The sequence below is a fragment of the Theropithecus gelada genome, chromosome 1 (genome assembly GCF_003255815.1).
Source record: "Theropithecus gelada isolate Dixy chromosome 1, Tgel_1.0, whole genome shotgun sequence".
Lineage (NCBI taxonomy): Eukaryota > Metazoa > Chordata > Mammalia > Primates > Cercopithecidae > Theropithecus > Theropithecus gelada.
Genome location: NC_037668.1, coordinates 179,898,967 through 179,923,155, shown reverse-complemented (window position 1 = coordinate 179,923,155; position 24,189 = coordinate 179,898,967). Strand labels below are relative to the sequence as shown.

The 24,189-nt window shown below is 37.7% G+C and overlaps 1 protein-coding gene across 1 annotated transcript in view; it reads left to right on the top strand.

Annotated features, from left to right (window-relative positions):
* HMCN1 (hemicentin 1) overlaps window positions 1-24,189 on the top strand; it is a 452,346-nt gene that overhangs the window by 390,518 nt on the left and 37,639 nt on the right. The window contains exons 83-93 of the mRNA XM_025362857.1: window positions 121-334; window positions 1,945-2,079; window positions 2,451-2,641; window positions 4,244-4,325; window positions 7,985-8,254; window positions 8,819-8,989; window positions 9,123-9,293; window positions 21,595-21,765; window positions 21,956-22,126; window positions 22,807-22,977; window positions 23,148-23,318. Of these exons, the coding sequence (XP_025218642.1) occupies window positions 121-334; window positions 1,945-2,079; window positions 2,451-2,641; window positions 4,244-4,325; window positions 7,985-8,254; window positions 8,819-8,989; window positions 9,123-9,293; window positions 21,595-21,765; window positions 21,956-22,126; window positions 22,807-22,977; window positions 23,148-23,318 (1,918 nt within the window). The remainder of the gene's footprint in view (window positions 1-120; window positions 335-1,944; window positions 2,080-2,450; window positions 2,642-4,243; window positions 4,326-7,984; window positions 8,255-8,818; window positions 8,990-9,122; window positions 9,294-21,594; window positions 21,766-21,955; window positions 22,127-22,806; window positions 22,978-23,147; window positions 23,319-24,189) is intronic.

Genomic DNA, 24,189 nt, shown 5'->3' with positions numbered 1-24,189 from the left:
GATGGAGATTTAAATTGTCTTTGGATAAGAGAGTTTCTTGAGGGCCTAGCTATGCAACTTGATGTATTTTATGTACTATGATGGATGATTATGAAATTTTAAATGCTACTTTCATTTTAGCTGGAGGATTCTGGCTTCTATACCTGTGTTGCTAACAATGCTGCAGGTGAAGATACACACACTGTCAGCCTGACTGTACATGTTCTCCCCACTTTTACTGAACTTCCTGGAGACGTGTCATTAAATAAAGGAGAACAGCTACGATTAAGCTGTAAAGCTACTGGTATTCCATTGCCCAAATTAACATGGACCTTCAATAACAATATTATCCCAGGTTGGTCATTTAATTCTCAATAAGTGAATAAATACACCTATGTAGAACTCTAGACCAAACTCTATTTCCTCCAGCTGTGAAAATTAATTGAAAAGTAACAAGAATTGAATTGATTGCTTTAAAATCTGTAAAATGTGTGCCTCTGCTTGGATTTTACCCTCTACCCAATATATATGTTTTGTTCCTTCTTTTGGAAGTGTAAGTTGATCATAGGGCCATATATTGCAGGTTATAAGTAGCTTTTTTAACCTAAATATAATTCCCCCTACTCCATGAGAAGGCAGTATGTTTATATAGGTGCCTAAACTTATCACAGCTGGACCCCCTGCATCACTGATCAATGGATTAAGATGGCCACTGTTGGAGCCCTGAAGATTCACTTAATGTTACAGAGAAGAATTCTACTTCTCACTGTTTGCCTCAACCTCTATTATAGTGTAGATTAATTTATTTGGAAAATTTCTAGTCACTGTGTATACTACAAGTTAAGGTCATGTCTGGAACCCAGGAGTACCCGTCCCTGGGTGAACAAATATCTACTTGTTAGACTTTGTCATCAGTATAAAGACTTTGTCGGTACTAAGAAATTGTCCTATCCCAAAATTGAGTTCTGAAGTATTATACTATTAGCATTTACTAAGTGTCTTGCTAGAAAAGTAGTAATAAGCTTGAGGGTTTTTTTTCTATTATAAAGAGTTATGTTAATGACTGAAATTTATTAACAGCATTACCTTAATAACAACAATACATCTCACTAAGAAAAAACAAACACTAAAAAATCTAATCAATATTGTTTTCTGAAGGTGCAGTAATGTAAATGTACTTTTAAAGCTTAATTTTCCACTTAATATTCAGCAGTAAAAGATTTTTTTAAAAAAACTTGAATGGGGAGAGCATGCAAGGTAAACATGCGTATTTAGATATGGACTGGTTTAGTCAGAATTTTATTTAGTCTTAGTTGTTTTAGGATTAGCATATTTGCCTTATATTTTCTTCTAAATGTTACACATTATGTTATAAATATTACTATCATAAATTTTTAATATCTGCCTTTGTAAATATTTATATAATCACCATTTATGATTTACAGAGAAGTTTAAATTATTACAAATTTGACTATGTTGTTGTTATTACCTAACTAGCATAGGTTTTCATAATTTTCCCCTTTGACCTGCCAAGTCAGTTGAATTATAAGGTGAAAAGGTTTTCATGTGTTTGATGTAAATTGTTTGGGAGGGAAAGTGGTAGTGAGATAAATGAAATGGAAAATGTAATATTTCTGAATGAAATATTTTTGAAACTCAGACTACGAGCCAGCTTTAAGCAACACATTTAGATGAAAGGTTTACTTTAAGCCTAATTTTTAAAAGATGTTTGTTTTCATTCTCTTTTCCTGTTCCTTCTGTTGTTTTTTGTTCTTCAAACAAGTGTCTACAGACATAGTAAATAGCTCAGATGAAGAAATCTGTGGAAAAGGCTCTCTTCTCCAATGTCATCTCTTTGGTTCAATTGTTGACCAACTCATAAATCTAATGTGCAAAATATGGAGCTGTCGTGAAATTTTTCCTAGGTTCCTGAGAGGCATTTGTGTTGTTTCTTATTTCCTTCAGCCCACTTTGACAGTGTAAATGGACACAGTGAACTTGTTATTGAAAGAGTGTCAAAAGAGGATTCAGGTACTTACGTGTGCACCGCAGAGAACAGCGTCGGCTTTGTGAAGGCAATTGGGTTTGTTTATGTGAAAGGTAGGTAAAAGCACTGCATTTTTAATTTATAATATATTCATAATGAATGGCTCAGGTTTTGCTTCTTAGTTTTTAATCCACTCAGTCCTATTTCACAGATGTACAAATTCATGAGGAAAAAATTATGAGCATTCAACTCAAAAGTAGATAAGAAGTGAAGAGATCATTTCACACAAAGTGGAATCATTCCCTTAGAATATTGAAATTGACAAAATTATCTGGTGATTTAGCAAGATTTGATTCTGGAAAATTCATGAGGTTTTAAGGTGGCTTTACTCCCCTCTTTACTAAATTATTTTTCCAAATAGATCAAAAATCACAAATTATCAGCACTTACTTTTACGTTGAACCTGTCTTATGTTATTTTCCAGAACCTCCAGTCTTCAAAGGCGATTATCCTTCTAACTGGATTGAACCACTTGGTGGGAACGCAATCCTGAATTGTGAAGTGAAAGGAGACCCCACCCCAACCATCCAGTGGAATAGAAAGGGAGTGGATATTGAAATTAGCCACAGAATCCAGAAACTGGGCAATGGTTCCCTGGCCATCTATGGCACTGTTGTAAGTCACACTGGAATGACTGATGCACCTTTAAACCCCCACAGCCAATACCCCTCTGTAAGTGCCATAGATAGGAAAAATTTCTCTTACATTCCTATTTAAATCATAAAATCTGAATCAAATAACTTCTTTTAAAAAACTGAAACAAGGATTGAAATAGATATTTTGGCCCTTTCAAATAAGTGCAGTGGGCTAATTTGGCTGCCTTGTTCCTTATCATTGACTTACTAATTAACATTTGGAGATAACTTCCTCAGATCTGTTTTAGGACAAGGAAATTGAAGAATTACAAACACAGTTACATATAGAGTAGATTTCATAGTAAGCTGATAACTATGTTAGGCTTTTCCAAAGTTCAGTAATTCAGAAAATGAGTGGTGCTTTTGGTTATTATTCTAATTTTGGGGTCGTTACCCCAAAGTGAAATATTTTATCCCAAAATGTCTAAACTAGAATACACATGAATTTGTTAAATCACATTTGGTGAGACCACTTATGTGCTGTCATTGTTTAAGTAATTGAAATAATTAAAATATACTATCTAATTACCCAATCCAGTGGACCAGTCTCAGTCTTTTAGTCTCATTGATTTTACTTCAACATTAGATGTCATTTGTTGATTGTTCCTTCTATTATGAATTTCTACCTTATGTGCCATAATACTAATACGGCTCAGCCTTCTCCATTACCACTTTTCCCCTTTCCCTCTATTACTATTTCTGAAGTCCTTGGTACTTCTAATACCAATGTTAATACTAATTTTTTTTCATCATACAATTTAAGATTCCTAAAACTGTAGTATCACCAATGCTGAAACTCTTCCAAGTTCCATTTCCAGCTGTTGACTAGGAACTTCTGTTTGGATAATACACTGAAACCTCAGTGTATTTAATTTTCCTTCTCCCAATCTACTACCTGCAAATCAGCTCCCCTTTATTGACTTACTGTTTGTTAAGGAGACTTGAATTCTTCCATTCACAAGACCTTCAGCAAAATCTGTGCCTCTAGTCACCAAACTGAAATTTATTTAGTGCAATCCTACATAAATTTACACACAGACACATACATATGTATATATAATGTGACCTACAGTCTGTGATTTATTATTATAAGTAGTTTTTCACTTTCTCTCCTAAACTTCAAACTCCCTAGACAGAGGTCCAGCTGAATGTAGTTTTAATAATCCCCATTAGAAAGGACTCAATATTTATTAATTTGTCCTGATTATTTTAATGCTTTTTAAGATATCTGTAAGTATAGTATTAGTATTTTTCTTTATTAAAATAATTCCAGATAGATGATCAGAAAATAATGTAATTTTTGCTTTGGTTTCTTACCAGTTAGTATTCCTGGAGATCAATGATAGGCTATTTTGAGAAAGTTTAGGCTTGGAATTTGTTTTCTCCCCTCGCCCTCCTCTTTCTCTTCCTCTTCCTCCCTCCTTTAAATCTATTTAAGAGGTTAGACATATGTAGGTTTTCTTATTTCCATTAAAATTCCTTCTCAAAAATGAAATTTCAAATAAACTAGCATGTGGTGAAAAAAGTGATTGCCCTGCTCTGTAGGCTCATATTTTTGTAAAAATGCTGCTTGTTTCCATAGAATGAAGATGCTGGTGACTATACATGTGTAGCTACCAATGAAGCTGGGGTGGTGGAGCGCAGTATGAGTCTGACTCTGCAACGTAAGTTGCTTAATGAAACTAATTAAACACTTGATTTAGAAAATATTACCTAATAAAGAGTGTTTATTTTCTTTAACTCTATAGCAAGTTCATTAGTGGTAGCTCTCAGAGTGTGCCTGATTTAGTTTGCTGCTGCTGATGGAGCAGTTGTCATCAAATATAGAACTGATAACACAGAGATATTTTTCTGTATTTTATCTAACATATGTAGTATAAGACTGCAATTAATTGGTGGCAGAGCTTTTTTATTACAACACATTCAATGGGGTGCCCCTTCTTACAATTCACCACAGTTATTCCAACATGCTTAAAAAGATTGCCATTTATGGCATTTTAAGATATTTATTAAAAATAAAGACTAATGTAAAGGAGCTCAAAAGTGCTCCAGCTCGATGGCTGTACTCTAACTGTAACTAAACGTTCTGGGTGAGATCCTCATGCTCATCAGGAAGCCCTTTAGTAAGAGTCATTGGAAAACAGAGTATCCATAATTGAATAAACATAGAATACTCCAATGGCCCACTGGAGAGTTTACAGAATCACTTAAGGGGCTGACCCTAAGACAATGTCATTGGGTTGAGAATTTAAGCAAGTCAAGTCATTTTGTGACTAGGCTCAGTATTTAACAGGATGAGTTTACATTTTCTTTATCACTATTGAGAGATGCTCTAGATTAGTTAGCTGTTTGCCAAACTAAATAATTCTGTAAGACATTGAATAGATGATAGTATCTAATACAATGTTTCACTAAAGAACATGTCTATCAAATGATAACATGGGATGTCATTAGGAAAAAATAGGGTTCTATGTTCAAACAATTCTGAGAAAAAATGAATTAAACAGAGTTCTTTTATTTATTAAATATATAAAGAACAGTTACTATGTGCTCAGCCCTCCTTAGGCATGCCAAATTTCTTTACTGCAAATTTTCTAGAAATGTTAATATGTTGATGTGAATTATGGCCCAACAAGGGGAGAATATAATATGCCACATTTTCCAATAAAAAGTGAATGTAGGTAGGACACTACACAATAGCACTGACTCAGTTTAAGAAAAGCTACATGAGAGCAGCTCATCTGCACATACTGACAATAAATTCATTTTAGTAAGTGAGGCATATTAGTCAAAAATATAATTTCATTCAAGTTAGGATTAAAGTTCCAGAAGCTATATTATTATTTAAAGTGTTTGTAATTATTATGTGAATGAAGGAATTAATTCAATCGAAGTATGTACATGTGGAATTTTATTGTATTAATTTATAGCTTTATATGCAATTGGGAATGTTCAATATGGTATCTAAATTAAGGTTCTGAGTTTATTTGATACTTTGGCCATTTTGATATGAGCAGACAAGCTTATTTAGTCACGTTGTCACTTAGTGTGGAGAGATAAACCTGAGGTACTTACTTTATGCAGCAACAGTTTATTGAATACATAATGTAATCTGGAAACTAGGAGAGAAATAAAGGCACTGGCCCTGAAAGTTTCTGGAGTGAGGTTAATAAAAACATCAGTTAGAAGGCATTGTGTAGGGTGATGAGCATAAGTCAGAATAATGCTTCATATGACACTTGCTAAGAGAGTCAAACCTCACGTGAAGTAATTACTTTTTTAAAAGACAACATGTCACTGATACCTTTGCAGAAAAAACTAACATGTTAATATCACAACAAAACACATTTTTATTCTATTTTTGTCTTATTTGTATTCTATTTATTCTAGATACACTTCTCAGTCTAAAATATGCAGCCACCACCTTGAATTATCAGATATTATCATTCACTGAACAAATCATTCCACCTTTCAGTTCAATGTCACTAAAACACCGCTCTCATCCCACCATGATCCTTCTCAAGAATGTATATGCTGCCCCCTTTGCTTTCTTATTTAAATGAAAACCTTTCTTATTTTAAGATTTGAACCAATGTTTGAAACCCTGTATGCTGTTATTCTTCAGGGTGAACCATCCTTTCTATTCGTTCGTTGTGTTGAAAAAGAAAAAGAGCTAAATCCATCTCCATGTTGTGTCTTTCTCTCCAAGTGTTCTCCCCTCTCCTCTCTGTTCAAATAACCTTACTTATTTTTGAAAATCCAGTTCAGGTCTCTTCTTCCCAATGAAGTCTGTCATATTCTTTCTTGGGACTGTAGACCAATATAGACAAACATTCTGCCAGCAGTTGCATGCAGTTCCTTTTACAATCTTTCCAAGGGCTTTACTGGAACCACTGTCATTCACTGTAGACACTGTTAACATCTCCCTCCTTCCTTTTTGGTTACCAGAATATCCTTTTTCTCCTGATTTTCTTCCTACCTCAGTGATTGGTTCTGAGTATCATTTATAAGTTTGTCTTCTGTCCATCTCTTAAATAATGCTGTTGCAATTGTTTCTGTCTTTGGCGCTCTTCTCATTTTAGACTCTCTTCTGAAACAATCTTATTCACTATGAAAGACTCACACATATATTATTTCTTGCTCATCTTTATTCTGAGCTCTAGATATGAATATCCCTGTTATGTAGACATCTCTATATGAATGTCTTACAGATACCTCAAGCTCAATAGTCCTAAATGGATGCAAATTATCATTCCTTACTCCCTATCCACAAATCTGTTCTTCTGGTGTATGCTATTGCATTGCCCAAATATACCATATTCTCCAAATCAAAACCTTGTAGTCATCAGTTCTTCCCTTTAACCCATACCAGTCCGTAAGAAAGTTCTATCATATCTACTTTCTTAATAATTATTGGATATGTCTTCCTTTTCCTCTCCATTTCCAGTGGCATGCCTTTGTTTGATATATTGTTACTGTTGTTTATGCTCCCATGTTAGTACACATTAATTCTATAGGTATGCTATAGAACAAGTCTATCTTATCAGTGGTCCTATGAGCTCCTTGAGACTAGAAAGAATATCTTTTCTCTATATACTCTTAGCACCCAGAACAATGCTGGCAAATAGCAGGCTTTCAGTAAATGTTTACTGAATAAATGAATGATGGCCAGTGATAAAAGAATGAGTTAATTAGCCAGGCGTGGTGGCAGGCGCCTGTAGTCCCAGCTACTTGGGAGGCTGAGGCAGGAGAATTGCTTGAACCCTGGAGGCAGAGGTTGCAGGGAGTCAAGATCATGCCACTGCACTCCAGCCTAGGTGACAAAGAGAGACTCTGGCTAAAAAAAAAAAAGAGTTAATGACTCTTTACCTCAAAAATGATCTAAAGAAAAAAGTGAATATTCACCATATAAAACACAGACAAAAATAACAATAGTAACTAAGAGTACTGTATGCAAAAGTTGTAGTCACATCCTCTTGTTGAGTCTAACAGGAATCCTCTGAAGTAGGCACCATTTTTAAGGACACGGGGCTTAGAGAGGCAGTAAGGAGCAGACACAGAATTTGAATCCGGGAAACATGACTCTAGAGCCCATGCTCTAGGCTAATCTGCTCAGGAATTTTAAATTTTTGACATTTACTAAATAAAAAAGAATTATGAAAATTTTATCAACAGCAATTATAATCTACAGTCTTAGTTGGGAAGCAACAGTGTTTCATAAACAAATCAACCACTTTTTTCAAAATAATGTTACTGTATAATACATGATAAAAAATGTTATAACTCCACAAAAATTGAGACACTATGTGCTTTTTTTCCATAGGTCCTCCTATTATCACTCTTGAGCCAGTGGAAACTGTTATTAATGCTGGTGGCAAAGTCATATTGAATTGTCAGGCAACTGGAGAGCCTCAACCAACCATTACATGGTCCCGTCAAGGGCACTCTATTTCCTGGGATGACCGGGTTAACATGTTGTCCAACAACTCATTATATATTGCTGATGCTCAGAAAGACGATACCTCTGAATTTGAATGTGTTGCTCGAAACTTAATGGGTTCTGTCCTTGTCAGAGTGCCAGTCATAGTCCAGGGTGAGTGTGATCAGAGGAATATTCATAGTAAACAGTACCTGGGGTGACTCAAATCATGGAAATTATTAAGCACTTTAGTCCAAGTCGCCTGTCACCTTAAGATGCTTTTAGGTGACGGGGAGAGGACAAAATCATCAAAATTTACAGATTGAAGGGCCTAAACCAATACACATTTTAGAGCTTTAAAATGTCAAGGTTTTAATTTAAAATCCCAAACTAAATTTCTGATTCACAACTAAGTCAAATCTATTCTCAGAAATCAATGTATATGTTTTCACTTTAAAGAATGACTTATGTCCAAAAGGTAAGCAGTTTGTAAACTCGTTGGTCTCTAACTCTTCCAGCAGCCATGTGCAAGTGAGTGAGGATGAGATCTGAGAAGAAACTCTAGCTAACAGAAGTTCTTCTCTGTTGGATTTTAATTTTACCTTAAAGGAGAGATTTCATAAGCTATTTCTCAACAAGTATATATTTAGCTCTGTAACCAGCGCATATCTTAAATGAAATCTCCTTTACAATATTTTATTTGCAAAGCTAAGACAAAGGACAATGTTTTACTTGCAGTTCATGGTGGATTTTCCCAGTGGTCTGCATGGAGAGCCTGCAGTGTCACCTGTGGAAAAGGCATCCAAAAGAGGAGTCGTCTGTGCAACCAGCCCCTTCCAGCCAATGGTGGGAAGCCCTGCCAAGGTTCAGATTTGGAAATGCGAAACTGTCAAAATAAGCCGTGTCCAGGTACACCTCCTTATTTAACTGATAGGCATGTGTTTAATAGACCTTCATTTCTGTTTTCTACCTATGGATTACCCCAGTGTGAGTACTCCCGATTGAAATATACCTGATGGTGTAATGGTTCACCTTTGTATAGTGGATGGTAGCTGGTCGGAATGGACTCCCTGGGAAGAATGCACAAGGAGCTGTGGACATGGCAACCGAACCAGGACCAGGACTTGCAATAATCCATCAGCTCAGCATGGTGGGCGGCCATGTGAAGGGAATGCTGTGGAAATAATTATGTGTAACATCAGGCCTTGCCCAGGTGAGAACCCACCAATAATACTAGGATAAACAAAACTTTTCTATCTTAACTCCTAGGAAAAAATTACATTTGCCTTTTCTTCTTCATTATAAAAAGATGTTATGGCCTATACCCTTGAGAATATGTTCATTCACTATATTCTTAGTTCTCTTTCATGGAGAAACTTGTAAAAGTATGGCATTCATTGATGTTAAGCAAAATACCTGCTTTAATTGAACATGAAGAAAAGGTCCAAACTGGAGTGTATTTCTCACTCATGTAAAGAAAACATAAGTATTGACAAGGTCATAAAGTAACATCTAATCCAGCCATCCATTTTGAGGTGAGGAAAATGAACCCTAGAGAGGTTAAAGACTTGCCCAGAAACACACAACTGGTGAGGGGTAAATGCTAATCGCTGTCATTCACTAAATACTTACCATACAATAGGAACCATGCTAAGTGCTTTATATTGTTAATATTGCATATTATTATTTTGTGTCTTAGCACTCTTTCCAAGTAAAGTGACAAATCAAACTTAAGTCTAAGTAGAAAACTTTTCAGGTGTAATTGAATCCAAGGATTTGGAGAGTGCTTTTACTAGCATGTTTTCCATCTCTCATCTCTGCTTTCCTCTCTTTGGCTTTATTCGCTATTAAACTCTTCCCATGTGGTGGAAACAATGACTGCTGACAGCTACTGGCTCACAGGGGCCTTATAATATAAGTGAGGCCTCAGAGAAAAAGAGTTCCCTTTTCTCTCAGAATTCCTATCAGTCTCTGGGAAGGAACCCTGTTTGCTTTTGTTCGGGTCACATGCTTACACCTGAACTCAAGTGAGTCCAGGGTATTCTAATAGCCAGCTTGGGTGAACTGTCTACCTAGTGTAAAGTGGGGCAGAGAAAGAACTCATGCAAAGTAGAGGAGCTGTTCATTTATTTATTCATTCATCCAACAAATATTTATTGAGTGCTTACTTTGTCATCAAGACACTGTTCTAGTTGCTAGAGTTAAAATAATAAACAGTATCTTTCCAGTTTTGATCAGCATACCCAAAAAACTCAGAGACTTGAAATGATGGAGTACAACTTGGAGAGATATCTTAGCTGGAATGTCAGAAAAAGAAATAGTGACAAACCAAAACGGGACAGGTATTCACTACATTGGGTATTGCATCCTATTGTGCAGATGAGGAAAGATTTAGAAAATAATGTTCAGTGATTCACTAAGGATAGCTAGCTAATAAAAAGCGAATCAAAGTTTTGAACTCAGGTTGATCTAATTACCAAGCTTATTTAAATTGTAGGTATCTGGATTTGCAATTCGGAACTTTGATTACATTACAAAAATGAAGTACTGTCCTGAAATCTTAAAATAAATGAGAAGCCATTTATTTTAGTCTTAAAGAATTTAAAAGCTGGTTGTAATAACATTATGTTCTAAACTTAAAAGAGCAGGAAATACTTGATTGAGCAATTTTGTGTAATTTGTCATCTATAATAACTATATAATAACTAAATGATATTTGTAAATATCCTAAAATAGAAATCAGTCTTTTCTCTTCATGTTGAGTAACACTTCGCTTACTACTGTCTGTTTGCTTACTTGCTGCTGTTTTGTTCACTATTTTATTGGCTTGTATTGTTTTAAAAGGCTTTCTCTAGTTATTTCCCCTAGCCCCTAAACCAATTGAATTTAGCTATTTTTTGAGCACAGTGTCGGTGGTGTCCTAGAGCCATTCAATGAAAGCATGTATTTCTTCCCGATAAGAGCATGTATGAAAATTTACTGATGCCATATTGGTAGGTAAGTATCAGCTGTAGTAGGAGTATCTATACCACAAAAATTAGCGATGCTACAAGTTTTCCTCCTCACCCCTAGAGAGCTGGTTGTTAAACATTTCTCAGCTCACCACTGCAAAATGGGCGCCAGCCTAAGATAGCCTTTCTCATCCAGGAGGTACGTGAAAATATCAGGGGCAGAAGATACTTGCTTTTGGTACAATTCATTTCTAACAATGTTGAATTTACAAAAGAGTTGCAAGAAGAGTACAGATAATTTCTATATAACACTATCTAGGTGAAATTTTGTGTATTTCCTGAAACAAGGACATTCTCTTTCATGAACATAGTACAGTGATCAAAATTGGGAAATTTAACATTGATACTACTGTTACCTCATTTCATTATCTAATCTTGTTATGTAATCCATAGGCCATATTCAAATTTTGCCAGTTTTCCCAGTAATATCATTTATAACTCTTTTATCCCCCATTCCAAGATCCGATCCAGGATCACACTTGTACTTATTTGTTGTGTCCCGTTAGTCTCTTTTAATTGGAAAATTTTCTCAGTCTTTTTCTTTCATGAACTTGATATATATTTTTTTAATTATACTTTAAGTTCTAGGGTACATGTGCACAACGTGCAGCTTTGTTACATATGTATACATGAGCCATGTTGTGCTGCACCCATTAACTCATCATTTACATTAGGTATATCTCCTAATGCTATCTCTCCCCCTTCCCCACAATAGGACTCGGTGTGTGATGTTCCCCTTCCTGTCTCCAAGTGATCTCATTGTTCAATTCCCACCTATGAGTGAGAACATGCAGTATTTGGTTTTCTGTTCTTGAGATAGTTTGCTGAGAATAATGGTTTCCAGCTGCATCCATGTCCCTACAAAGGACACGAACTCATCCTTTTTTATGGCTGCATAGTATTCCATGGTGTGTATGTGCCACATTTTCTTAATCCAGTCTGTCACTGATGGACATTTGGGTTGATTCCAAGTCTTTGCTATTGTGAATAGTGCCGCAATAAACATACGTGTGCATGTGTCTTTATAGCAGCATGACTTACAATCCTTTGGGTATATCCCTAGTAATGGGATGGCTGGGTCAAATGGTATTTCTAGTTCTAGATCCTTGAGGAATCGCCACACTGTTTTCCACAATGACTGAACTAGTTTACAGTCCCACCAACAGTGTAAAAGTGTTCCTATTTCTCCACATCCTCTCCAGCACCTGTTGTTTCCTGATTTTTTTAATGATCACCATTCTAACTGGTGTGAGATGGTATCTCATTGCGGTTTTGATTTGCATTTCTCTCATGGCAAGTGATGATGAGCATTTTTTCATGTGTCTGTTGACTGTATAAATGTCTTCTTTTGAGAAGTGTTTGTTCATATCCTTTGCCCACTTTTTGATGGGGTTGTTTTTTCTTGTAAATTTGATTGAGTTCTTTCTAGGTTCTGGATATTAGCCCTTTGTCAGATGAGTAGATTGCAAAAATTTTCTCCCATTCTGTAGGTTGCCTGTTCACTCTGATGGCAGTTTCTTTCGCTGTGCAGGAGCTCTTTAGTTTAATTAGATCCCATTTGTCAATTATGGCTTTTGTTGCCGTTGCTTTAGGTGTTTTCGACATGAAGTCCTCGCCCATGCCTATGTCCTGAATGGTATTACCTAGGTTTTCTTCTAGGGTTTTTATGGTTTTAGGTCTAACATTTAAGTCTCTAATCCATCTTGAATTAATTTTCGTATAAGGAGTAAGGAAAGGATCTAGTTTCAGCTTTCTACTTATGGCTAGCCAATTTTCCCAGCACCATTTATTAAATAGGGAATCCTTTCTCCATTTCTTGTTTTTGTCAGGTTTATCAAAGATCAGATGGCTATAGATGTGTGGTATTATTTCTGAGGACTCTGTTCTGTTCCATTGGTCTACATCTCTGTTTTGGTACCAGTACCATGTTATTTTGGTTACTGTAGCCTTGTAGTATAGTTTGAAGTCAGGTAGTGTGATGCCTCCAGCTTTGTTCTTTTGGCTTAGGATTGTCTTGGCAATTCAGGCTCTTTTTTGGTTCCATATGAACTTTAAAGCAGTTTTTTCCAATTCTGTGAAGAAACTCATTGGTAGCTTGATGGGGATGGCATTGAATCTATAAATTACCTTGGGCAGTATGGCCATTTTCACAGTATTGATTCTTCCTATCCATGAGCATGAAATGTTCTTCCATTTGTTTGTGTCCTCTTTTATTTCACTGAGCAGTGGATTGTAGTTTTCCTTGAAGAGGTCCTTTACATCCCTTGTAAGTTGGATTCCTAGGTATTTTATTCCCTTTGAAGCTATTGTGAATGGGAGTTCATTCATGATTTGGCTGTTTGTCTGTTACTAGTGTATAAGAATGCTTGTGATATTTGCACATTGATTTTGTATCCTGAGACTTTGCTGAAGTTGCTTATTAGCTTAAGGAGATTTTGGGCTGAGACAATGGGGTTTTCTAAATATACAATGATGTCATCCACAAACAGGGACAATTTGACTTTTTCTTTTCCTAACTGAATACTCTTTATTTCTTTCTCTTGCCTGATTGCCCTAGCCAGAACTTCCAACACTATGTTGAATAGGAGTGGTGAGAGAGGGCATCCCTCTCTTGTGCCAGTTTTCAAAGGGAATGCTTCCAGCTTTTGCCCATTCAGTATGATATTGGCTGTGGTTTTGTCATGAATAGCTCTTATTATTTTGAGATACATTCCATCAATACCAAATTTATTGAGAGTTTTTATCATGAAAGGCTGTTGAATTTTGTCAAAGGCCTTTTTTGCATCTATTGAGATAATCATGTGGTTTTTGTCTTTGGTTCTATTTATATGCTGGATTACATTTATTGATTTGCATATGTTGAACCAGCCTTGCATCCCAGGGATGAAGCCCACTTGATCATGGTGGATAAGCTTTTTGATGTGCTGCTAGATGTGGTTTGCCAGTATTTTATTGAGGATTTTTGCATCGATGTTCATCAGGGAGATTGGTCTAAAATTCTCTTTTTTTGTTGTGTCTCTGCCAGGCTTTGGTATCAGGATGATGTTGGCCTCATAAAATGAGTTAGGGAGGATTCCCTCTTTTTCTATTGATTGGAATAGTTTCAGAAGGAATGGTACCAACTCCTCCTTGTACCTCTGGTAGAATTCAGCTGTGAATCTGTCTGGTCCTGAAGTTTTTTTGGTTGGTAGGCTTTTAATTATTGCCTCAATTTCAGAGCCTGCTATTGGTCTATTCAGGGATTCAGCTTCTTCCTGGTTTAGTCTTGGGAGAGTGTAAGTGTCCAGGAAATTGTCCATTTCTTCTAGGTTTTCTAGTTTATTTGCATAGAGGTGTTTATAGTATTCTCTGATGGTAGTTTGTATTTCTGTGGGGTCGGTGGTGATATCCCCTTTATCATTTTTTATTGCGTCGATTTGATTCTTCTCTCTTTTCTTCTTTATTAGTCTTGCTAGTGGTCTATCAATTTTGTTGATCCTTTTCAAAAACCAGCTCCTGGATTCATGGATTTTTTTGAAGGGTTTTTTGTGTCTCTATCTCCTTCAGTTCTGCTCTGATCTTAGTTATTTCTTGCCTTCTGCTAGCTTTTGAATGTGTTTGCTCTTGCTTCTCTAGTTCTTTTAATCGTGATGCTAGGGTGTCAATTTTAGATCTTTCCTGCTTTCTCTTGTGGGTATTTAGTGCTATAAATTTCCCTCTACACAGTGCTTTAAATATGTCCCAGAGATTCTGGTGTGTTGTATCTTTGTTCTCATTAGTTTCAAAGACCATCTTTATTTCTGCCTTCATTTCGTTAGGTACCCAGTAGTCATTCAAGGGCAGTTTTGATTGAGTTTCTTAGTCCTGAGTTCTAGTTTGATAGCACTGTGGTCTGAGAGACAGTTTGTTATAATTTCTGTTCTTGTACATTTGCTGAGGAGTGCTTTACTTCTAACTATGTGGTCAATTTTGGAATAGGTGCAATGTGGTGCTGAGAAGAATGTATATTCTGTTCATTTGGAGTGGAGAGTTCTGTAGATGTTTATTAGGTCTGCTTGGTACAGAGTTGAGTTCAATTCCTGGATATCCTTGTTGACTTTCTGTCTCGTTGATCTGTCTAATGTTGACAGTGAGGTGTTGAAGTCTCCCATTATTATTGCATGTCGAAGTCTCTTTGCAAGTCTCTAAGGACTGGCTTTATGAATCTGGGTGCTCCTGTATTGGGTGTATATATATTTAGGATAGTTAGCTCTTACTGAGGAATTGATCCCTTTCCCATTATGTAATGGCCTTCTTTGTCTCTTTTGATCTTTGATGGTTTAAAGTCTGTTTTATCAGAGACTAGGATTGCAACCCCTGCTTTTTTTTGTTTTCCATTTGCTTGGTAGATATTCCTCCATCCCTTTATTTTGAGCCTATGCATGTCTCTCCATGTGAGATGGGTCTCCTGAATACAGCAAACTGATGGGTCTTGACTCTTTATCCAGTTTGCCAGTCTGTGTCTTGTCATTATGATATTAGCTGGTTATTTTGCTCGCTAGTTGATGCAGTTTCTTCCTAGCATCGGTGGACTTTACATTTTGACATGTTTTTGCAATCGCTGGTACCTGTTGTTCCTTTCCATGTTTAGTGCTTCCTTCAGTATCTCTTGTAGGGCAGGCCTGGTGGTGACAAAATCTCTAAGCATTTGCTTGTCTGTAAAGGATTTTATTTCTCCTTCACTTATGAAACTTAGTTTGGCTGGATATGAAATTCTGGGTTGAAAATTATTTTCTTTAAAAATATTGAATATTGGCCCCCACTCTCTTCTGGCTTGGAGAGTTTCTGCCGAGAGATCTGCTGTTAGTCTGATGGGCTTCCCTTTGTAGGTTACCCGACCTTTCTCTCTGGCTGCCCTTAACATTTTTTCCTTCATTTCAACTTTGGTGAATCTGACAATTATGTGTCTTGGAGTTGCTCTTCTCGAGGAGTATCTTTGTGGCATTCTCTGCATTTCCTGAATTTGAATGTTGGCCTGCCTTACTAGGTTGGGGAAGTTCTCCAGGATGATATCCTGCAGAGTGTTTTCCAACTTGGTTCCGTTTTCCCCATCACTTTCAGGCACACCAATCAGACATAGATTTGGTCTTTTCACATAATCCCATATTTCTTGGAGGCTTTGTTCATTTATTTTTACTCTTTTTTCTCTACACTTCTCTTCTTGCTTCATTTCATTCATTTGATCTTCAAGCGCTGATACTCTCTTCCAGATGATCGAGTTGGTTACTGAAGCTCGTGCATTTGTCACGTAGTTCTCGTGTTATGGTTTTCATCTCTATCAGTTCTTTTAAGGACTTCTCTACATTGATTATTCTAGTTATCCATTCATCCATTCTTTTTTCAAGGTTTTTAGTTTCTTTGCACTGGTTACGTAGTTCCTCCTTTAGCTCTGAGAATTTGGATCTACTGAAACCTTCTTCTCTCAACTCGTCAAAGTCATTCTCCATCCAGCTTTGTTCTGTTGCTGGCGATGAGCTGCATTCCTTTGGAGGGGGAGATGCGCTCTGAGTTTTTGAATTTCCAGCTTTTCTGCACTGCTTTTTCCCCATCTTTGTGGTTTTATCTGCCTTTGGTCTTTGATGATGGTGATGTACTGATGGGGTTTTGGTGTGGGTGTCCTTTCTGTTTGTTAGTTTTCCTTCTAACAATCAGGACCTTCAGCTGCAGTTCTGTTGGAGTTTGCTTGAGGTCCACTCCAGACCGTTTGCCTGGGTATCAGCAGTGGAGGCTGCAGAAGATAGAATGTTGCCGAACAGCAAGTGTTGCTGTCTGATTCTTGCTCTGGAAGCTTCGTCTCATGCATGTACCCTGCTGTGTGAGTTGTGAGGTGTCGGTCTGCACCTAGTGGGGGATGTCTCCCAGTTAGGCTACTCAGGGGTCAGGGACCCACTTGAGCAGGCAGTCTGTCAGTTGTTCTCAGATCTCAACCTCCGTGCTGGGAGATCCACTGCTCTCTTCAAAGCTGTCAGATGGGGGCATTTACCTCTGCTGAGGTTTCTGCTGCTTTTTGTTTAGCTATGACCTGTCCCTAGAGGAGGAGTCTACAGAGGCAGGCCAGCCTCCTTGAGCTGTGGTGGGCTCCACCCAATTCGAGCTTCCCAGTGGCTTTATCTACTTAAGCCTCAGCAATGGCCGGTGCCCCTCCCCCAGCCTTGCTGCTGCCTTGCAGTTAGATCTCAGACTGCTATGCTAGCAATGAGGGAGGCTCCGTAGGCATGGGACCCTCCGGGCCAGATGTGGGATATAATCTCCTGGTGTGCTGTTTGCTAAGACCCTTGGTAAAGCATAGTATTAGGGTGGGAGTTACCCGATTTTCCAGGTATTGTGTGTCTCAATTTCCTTTGGCTAAGAAAAGGAATTCCCTTCCCCCTGTGCTTCCCAGGTGAGGTGATGCCTCACCCTGCTTCAGCTCTCACTTGTCAGGCTGCACCCACGGACCAGCGCCAACTGTCCGACAAGACCCACTGAGATGAACCCAGTACCTCAGTTGAAAATGCAGAAATCACCGTATTCTGTGTCGCTCACGCTGGGAGCTGGAGGCTGGAGCTGTTCCTATTCGGCCATCTTGGGCACACCCCTAGAACTTGATATTTTTTAATGTACAGGCCAACCACTTTAGAGAAGACAATTGAATTTGGATTTTCCTAACATTTCCTCATGATCATATGTAGGTTTTGCATTTTGGCAGGAACACCACAGAAATGATTTTGTGTCCTTCTCAGTGCATCATTTCAGAAGGTACATAATGTCAGTTTGTCCCATACTGGTGGTTTTACCTTTCTTTACTTGTTTAAGGTGGTGTCTGTCATTCATAGTTACTATTTTTACTTCTAAGTATTTTGTAGGGAAACTTGGAAACTATATAAACATCTTATCAACCCACTAGTTTTAGCATCCATTTCTGATTTCTACTTGAATCAGTTATTACTGTGATTTTTGCAAAACAGCTATTTTCTAACTCCATCATTATCTTCCATATCTGTTATTGACCTCTGTCAAGAACTTTCTCATTTTTTTACTTTATGATTTATAGCAATAAGGACTCAGTTATTATTCAATGGGTTATCACAGTGGAACCCAACCTTTTTGGCACCAGGGACTGGTTTTGTGGAAGACAATTTTTCTACAGATCGAGGGTTGGGGGGATGGCTTCAGGATGATTCAAGCACATTATATTTATTGTGGATTTTATATACAATGAAATAATTATACAACTCACCATAATGTAGAATCAGTGGAAGCCCTGAGCTTGTTTTACTGCAACTAGAAGGTCCTTTCCAGGGTTGATGGGGGACAGTGACAGATTATCGGGCATTAGATTCTCATAAGGAGCACACAACATAAATCCCTCACATGCGCAGTTCACAATAGGGTTCATGCTCCTATGAGACTCTAATGCCACTGCTGATCTGACAGGAGACGGAGTTCATGGTAATGTTAGCAGTGGGTGATAGCTGTAAATACAGCTGTGAAGCTTTGCTCACTTGCCAAGTGATCCATGGCCCATGGGATTGAGCACCCCTGGTTTATCATACACTGTCATTATTTATCGTGATGTTCACATTATCCTGGAATAGGTTAGTGGAGGAAGGCCTGTCCTGGCTGGCTTCAGTGTTCTCTTGGGATGTCCTCATGATTTTTTAAATATTTTCTTACTTTCTGGTACAAATAGTTACTTCAAACTTATTTTGTACTTTCCCTGCCCCAGTTAGAAGAGTGTTTTTAAACTGCAAATCTTTTTTAAAGATTGATATATTTGGGGATGGCCTATCCTGACATTTGAGAATCATTGTCATTAAAATACATATATAGCTACAGATTAAAGAATGAGCATTTTTTCAAGTGTCTGTCTGAAAATTGTTGAGAACTTTGAGCAAAGCTCATCATACCTCCTAGCTTACACTTTTATGTAGGATTTACTATGTGTCCTGTACTGTTCCAAGCACTTTTCTTCTACAAATTCATTGCTCACCTAAACTCTAATAAATTATCTTTTATTATTTGCATATTGCAGATGATGAAACTAGGCACACAGAAGCCAAGTCACTTGTCAGGATTGCATGGCCTCTAAGGGCAGAATAGTTATTCAGGCCCAGAGTGTCTGCCTGGAGACCCCGCCCCTAGCATTGTGCCCCTCTACCCTTCCATAATTAAAACTGCAACATAGTATAACAAATTCAGTTATAAGATTTTGCATGTTTCTTACCTACTAATCCCTCTGTAGTTTTTTGTTTTTGTTTTTTTTTAATATTTTAACTTTCATTTTAGTTTCAAAGGTACATGTTCAGGTTTGTTATATAGGTAAACTTATGACTCAAGGATTTGATGTACAGATTATTTTGTCACTACCTGGGTACTAAGCATAGTATCCAACAGTTTATTTTTCTAAACCTCTTCCTCCTTCCACCCTCCTCCCTCAAGTAGGCCCCAGTGTTTGTTGTTCCCCTCTTTCTGCCATGTGTTCTCATTATTTAGCTCCCATTTATAAGTGAGAACATGTGGTATTTGGTTTTCTGTTCCTGAGTTACTTTGCTGAGGATACTGACCTCTAGTTCCATCCCTGTTCCTGCAAAGGACGTGATCTCATTCTTTTTTATGGCTGCATAGTATTCCATGGTGTATATATACCACATTTTCTTTATCCAGTCTACTGTTGTTTGCTGTTTTGGTTGCTTCTGTCTTTACTGTTGTAAATAGTGCTTAATGAACACACACGTGCATGTGTCTTTATGGTAGAACAATTTATATTGCTTTGGGCATATGCCCAATAGTGAGATTGCAGGGTCAAATGGTAGTTGTGTTTTTAGTTCTTGTTTTTTTTGCGTCATCTAGATAGCATGATGTTTTATGCCTTCTCCAGTTTATGTTATCATTCTTCCTTTTTTCTTGCTGTCATTCCATTTTTATAAAAGAAACACTTGAACTCTACAACATTTTGTGTCATGAAGTCCAATTCTAGTTAGGATTTTCCATATTGGTTAAAAAATAAAAATAAAGTCTTTAGCTGAAAACCTGTAATTATATGTAATAGAAATAACACAGAAATGAATAAATGTTACCCAATTGTTAACCCTCCAATTAAAAATGCATCTATATTAAATGACATTATAGTATAAGCAGTTGGGACTTTTGTTAACCAACAGTCTTGAAAATAAAATGTATTAAAATAGTTGGAACCTCAGAATTTTTGAAATCATATAGTCTATATTTGAGGGCTATGAGCATCCACAGCCTGAATTAATACAGAAGTAGTTTTGAATATCTGCCATATATTTAAAGGCTTTCTTCTTTCCTCTGAGGTTTAGCCAAATACTTTTTAGTGCAAATTCTTCTTGGCTAAAATAGATTTGTGTGACTATGTTTTTGTCTACAAAGCACAAGGATGATTTGTGTGACTATGTTTTTGTCTACAAAGCACAAGGATGATTTGTGTGACTATGTTTTTGTCTACAAAGCACAAGGATAATTAGTCAACTCAGTAAGAAACCCGTTAATTATAAGAAACTGTAACATGCATTTTAAAATATTTTTCTAACCAAAGCAGACAAATGAGTTTCATTACGTGGTTTTCAACTTGTTCTCGAGAATATTTACACTCATTCTTTGAGGCTCTTATTTTTGCTATTTTAGTTAAACCAGGTGATCACAAGACATACTTTATGAGCTCCATATCTAGCAAGTTCCCTGAAAACAAAAATATGACCTGGTATTCACTTGTATATAAGGAAAGCCATAATGTTGAATCTCAGCCCATGTACCTGGTAAAACATAAGGTTGTTTCACTCTGTGGTCCAATGGTGTAATGTGTTAGTTACCAAAAGGAAGGCCCTAATATCACTCCTTGGAAACTACTGGTCAGCTTTTTATGTTGTTTAGGAAGCAGGTTAGTATGTTATTCAGAACTTTAATTCATGAACACATGTAATGGAGAAAGTTTTCCAAAGAATTACAGCTGTGCAAATCATCATGTTGTTGAAAAATCCAAGTACATATGTAGATACGAAGCTGAATCAGGCTTAAGGATGTGGTCTCGCTGTCTAGGGTCCAAATTATCTTTGTGGAAATATTTGTATTATCCATAACCACATCTCAATGTGTTATACAGCCTTGTTCCCAAGCTCCCAATTCTTTCTACTTTCTCCAGAGCAAACAGCACAGACAACTACTTAGCTAGGGCTTAAACACTCAGACTGTATTTATATATGGTAGTTTGAGTAAATTTAATTGTAATAAAATAGCTCCTTTGGGTGATTTTAAGCATTTATTTTTGGCATCAGGTAAGCCTTCTGAATTTCCCTGTAGACACAAATTCCTCTGAAAATCTAACCAGAAGGAGAAAGATCATCATTTGTTTTGTTTGGTTCAGTTTCAATTCTCTTAGATTGTGGGCTAATTAGCTCATTACTGAGTTTATTTATTTATATAATTTTGGTTTTAAACAAGCATGGTTCTGTGACTTGAAACTGTCTTTTGGGGCATTTGTAGTTCATGGAGCATGGAGCACTTGGCAGCCTTGGGGAACATGCAGTGGAAGTTGTGGGAAAGGTGCTCAGACAAGAGCAAGACTTTGTAATAACCCACCGCCAGCACTGGGTGGGTCCTACTGTGATGGAGCAGAAACGCAGATGCAAGTGTGCAATGAAAGACATTGTCCAAGTAAGAGAAATATACTGTTTATACGTTTAACAAATTAACATCTACCTATCTTATCAAGGTAGTATGTCGACAAGAATCTATCCCATTCTAACTGTGCCCACAAGTACATCTCTCAAACTAACAATGCCCAGAGTGTAACATGATGGTTTCTAGGTAGTAAGAAAGCATGTACATTTTTCCCTTATTCCAGTTGATGGCAAGTGGGCGACTTGGGCCAGTTGGAGTGCCTGTTCTGTGTCGTGTGGAGGCGGCGCCAGACAGAGAACAAGGGACTGCTCCGACCCTGTGCCCCAGTATGGAGGAAGGAAATGTGAAGGGAGTGATGTCCAGAGTGATTTTTGCAATAGTGACCCTTGCCCAAGTGAGTGTTGGAAATAGTGAGTCAACATTATACTTTCGTAAAGTTTCATTATGACCTGAATTCCTTAAAGTTGTAATATTCTGTTACTTGGTTCTTCAACCTTTGGTTTGGGACGTCAGAATGTTATAAGGTTGCTGTCGTGTCTGTGTAATACCATAGATGTCTTCGATTCATAGGGACAGGAGCTGTGTCCTATTTCACTTGCTCTGTATAGGAGTAGCCCCAGAGTATAAGAATGAGAGCACCCCTGCAGGCTAACTCTTCATGATGCTTACGAGTCTTTTATGAAGGCAAGCAGGCAGCTCTCTGCCTTAATTCAGTCACCAAGCTGGATTTTTAGACCCCTGCAGCAATTTGATATCTGGAAATCCGAGTTACATTGTATCCTGAATTTTACAGCCTTGGCTCATCAAAAGCAGAGACCCTGTCTCATTTATACCCTCCAGCTCCTGCAATATTTTAAGACTCAGTAAATATATGTTAAATGGAATCACACAAATACAGGAATGTATACTCAGTTTCTAAACTGTCTTCCTTGGGAAGTTGCCTATTTATAGACTTTTATGTTTTGTTTCAGGTGCTGAGAAGAGACTTTTTTAATACTTTTTAGATGAATGTCATTGTTGACCACTTCTCATTTTAGGGGCTCTGTTTTCATCTCAGATTATTCTGTCTTGTAGCCCATGGTAACTGGAGTCCTTGGAGTGGCTGGGGAACATGCAGCCGGACGTGTAATGGAGGGCAGATGCGGCGGTACCGCACATGTGACAACCCTCGTCCCTCCAATGGGGGAAGAACTTGTGGGGGACCAGACTCCCAGATCCAGAGGTGCAACACTGACATGTGTCCTGGTGAGTCTCTTGATTTCTGGCAGTTGAATAAGTAAAGCATTTAATTTAGTGCTCACTGTAGCAGCCCTATTGCTTCAGACTTTAAAATGAAAGTTGTACAGGCAGGAGCACCCCAAGTGTAGATTTTGAAGCCAATTTGTTAACAGTGACCATTCCATTCTTGTTCACAGTGGATGGAAGCTGGGGAAGCTGGCATAGTTGGAGCCAGTGCTCTGCCTCCTGTGGAGGAGGTGAGAAGACTCGGAAGCGGCTGTGTGACCACCCTGTGCCAGCTAAAGGTGGCCGTCCCTGTCCTGGAGACACTACTCAGGTGACCAGGTGCAATGTACAAGCATGTCCAGGTAAGCAACTAAATTGGACTTTGGTAGCACATTTAGAGCCTTTGTGCACATTAGAGAAAGGTGCCACAAATTACAAAACACTGCCAACCCTGAGAGGAGGAATTAGAAAAAAAAAAAAAAGTGCTTTCTTGCTCTTAATTGGTACAGTTCTGTATGAACTCAAGGCTGGGTTCTAGCCTCTGCTTTTGCCTTTCCAGGCTTCCTGGTAAAAGGATATAGTCCTGGCCTTGACAGGAAAAAGTGTGAGACAGAGTGGGGAAAAATGGGCTGAGATTCCAGACTAAAGGTAAGGTGGGGCAGTGGCTAAATATCTAAAGAAAGCCACAATTGGAGGCTGTTCATCTGTGGATGGGAAATTGAAGGACATGAGTGTGTGGGAAGTAAAGTAAGAATCAGTTCAGTCCTAGGAGAAAGAATAAGGGGAGTTCAGAAGTCTACAACTCATGGGCCTTAGAGTTTGCTGGGATTCCAAGAAATGGTAGCTAATACTCAATACCTTGTCTCAGCAGGCAGGCTTCTAAAGGTTATAAGACCAACAATAACAGTTTTATATTGTTGAAGTGTCAAGATATCAATTAGACTTTCCAAAGCTTTAAGGTTTTCTTAGAAATAAAAAGTTCCTGAAAAATCAAGATCATTTGACAGAGTGAGAGAGATTTACATTTAAAAATGTATAGGATCTAGACAAGCTAAAGGAAGTTGATGGGTCTACTACCATCAACAACTGTTCAACATATTGACTAATTAACAAGGACTTTGAGGCTCCAACTGAGGCGTGGTGTCAGCTTCAGTTGATGTACTTTGTAGCTCAGCTTTTGTTAGTAGCAGGGCCCCAGTGGCATCAGGAATTCCAAATAGGTTGACAGTTTGT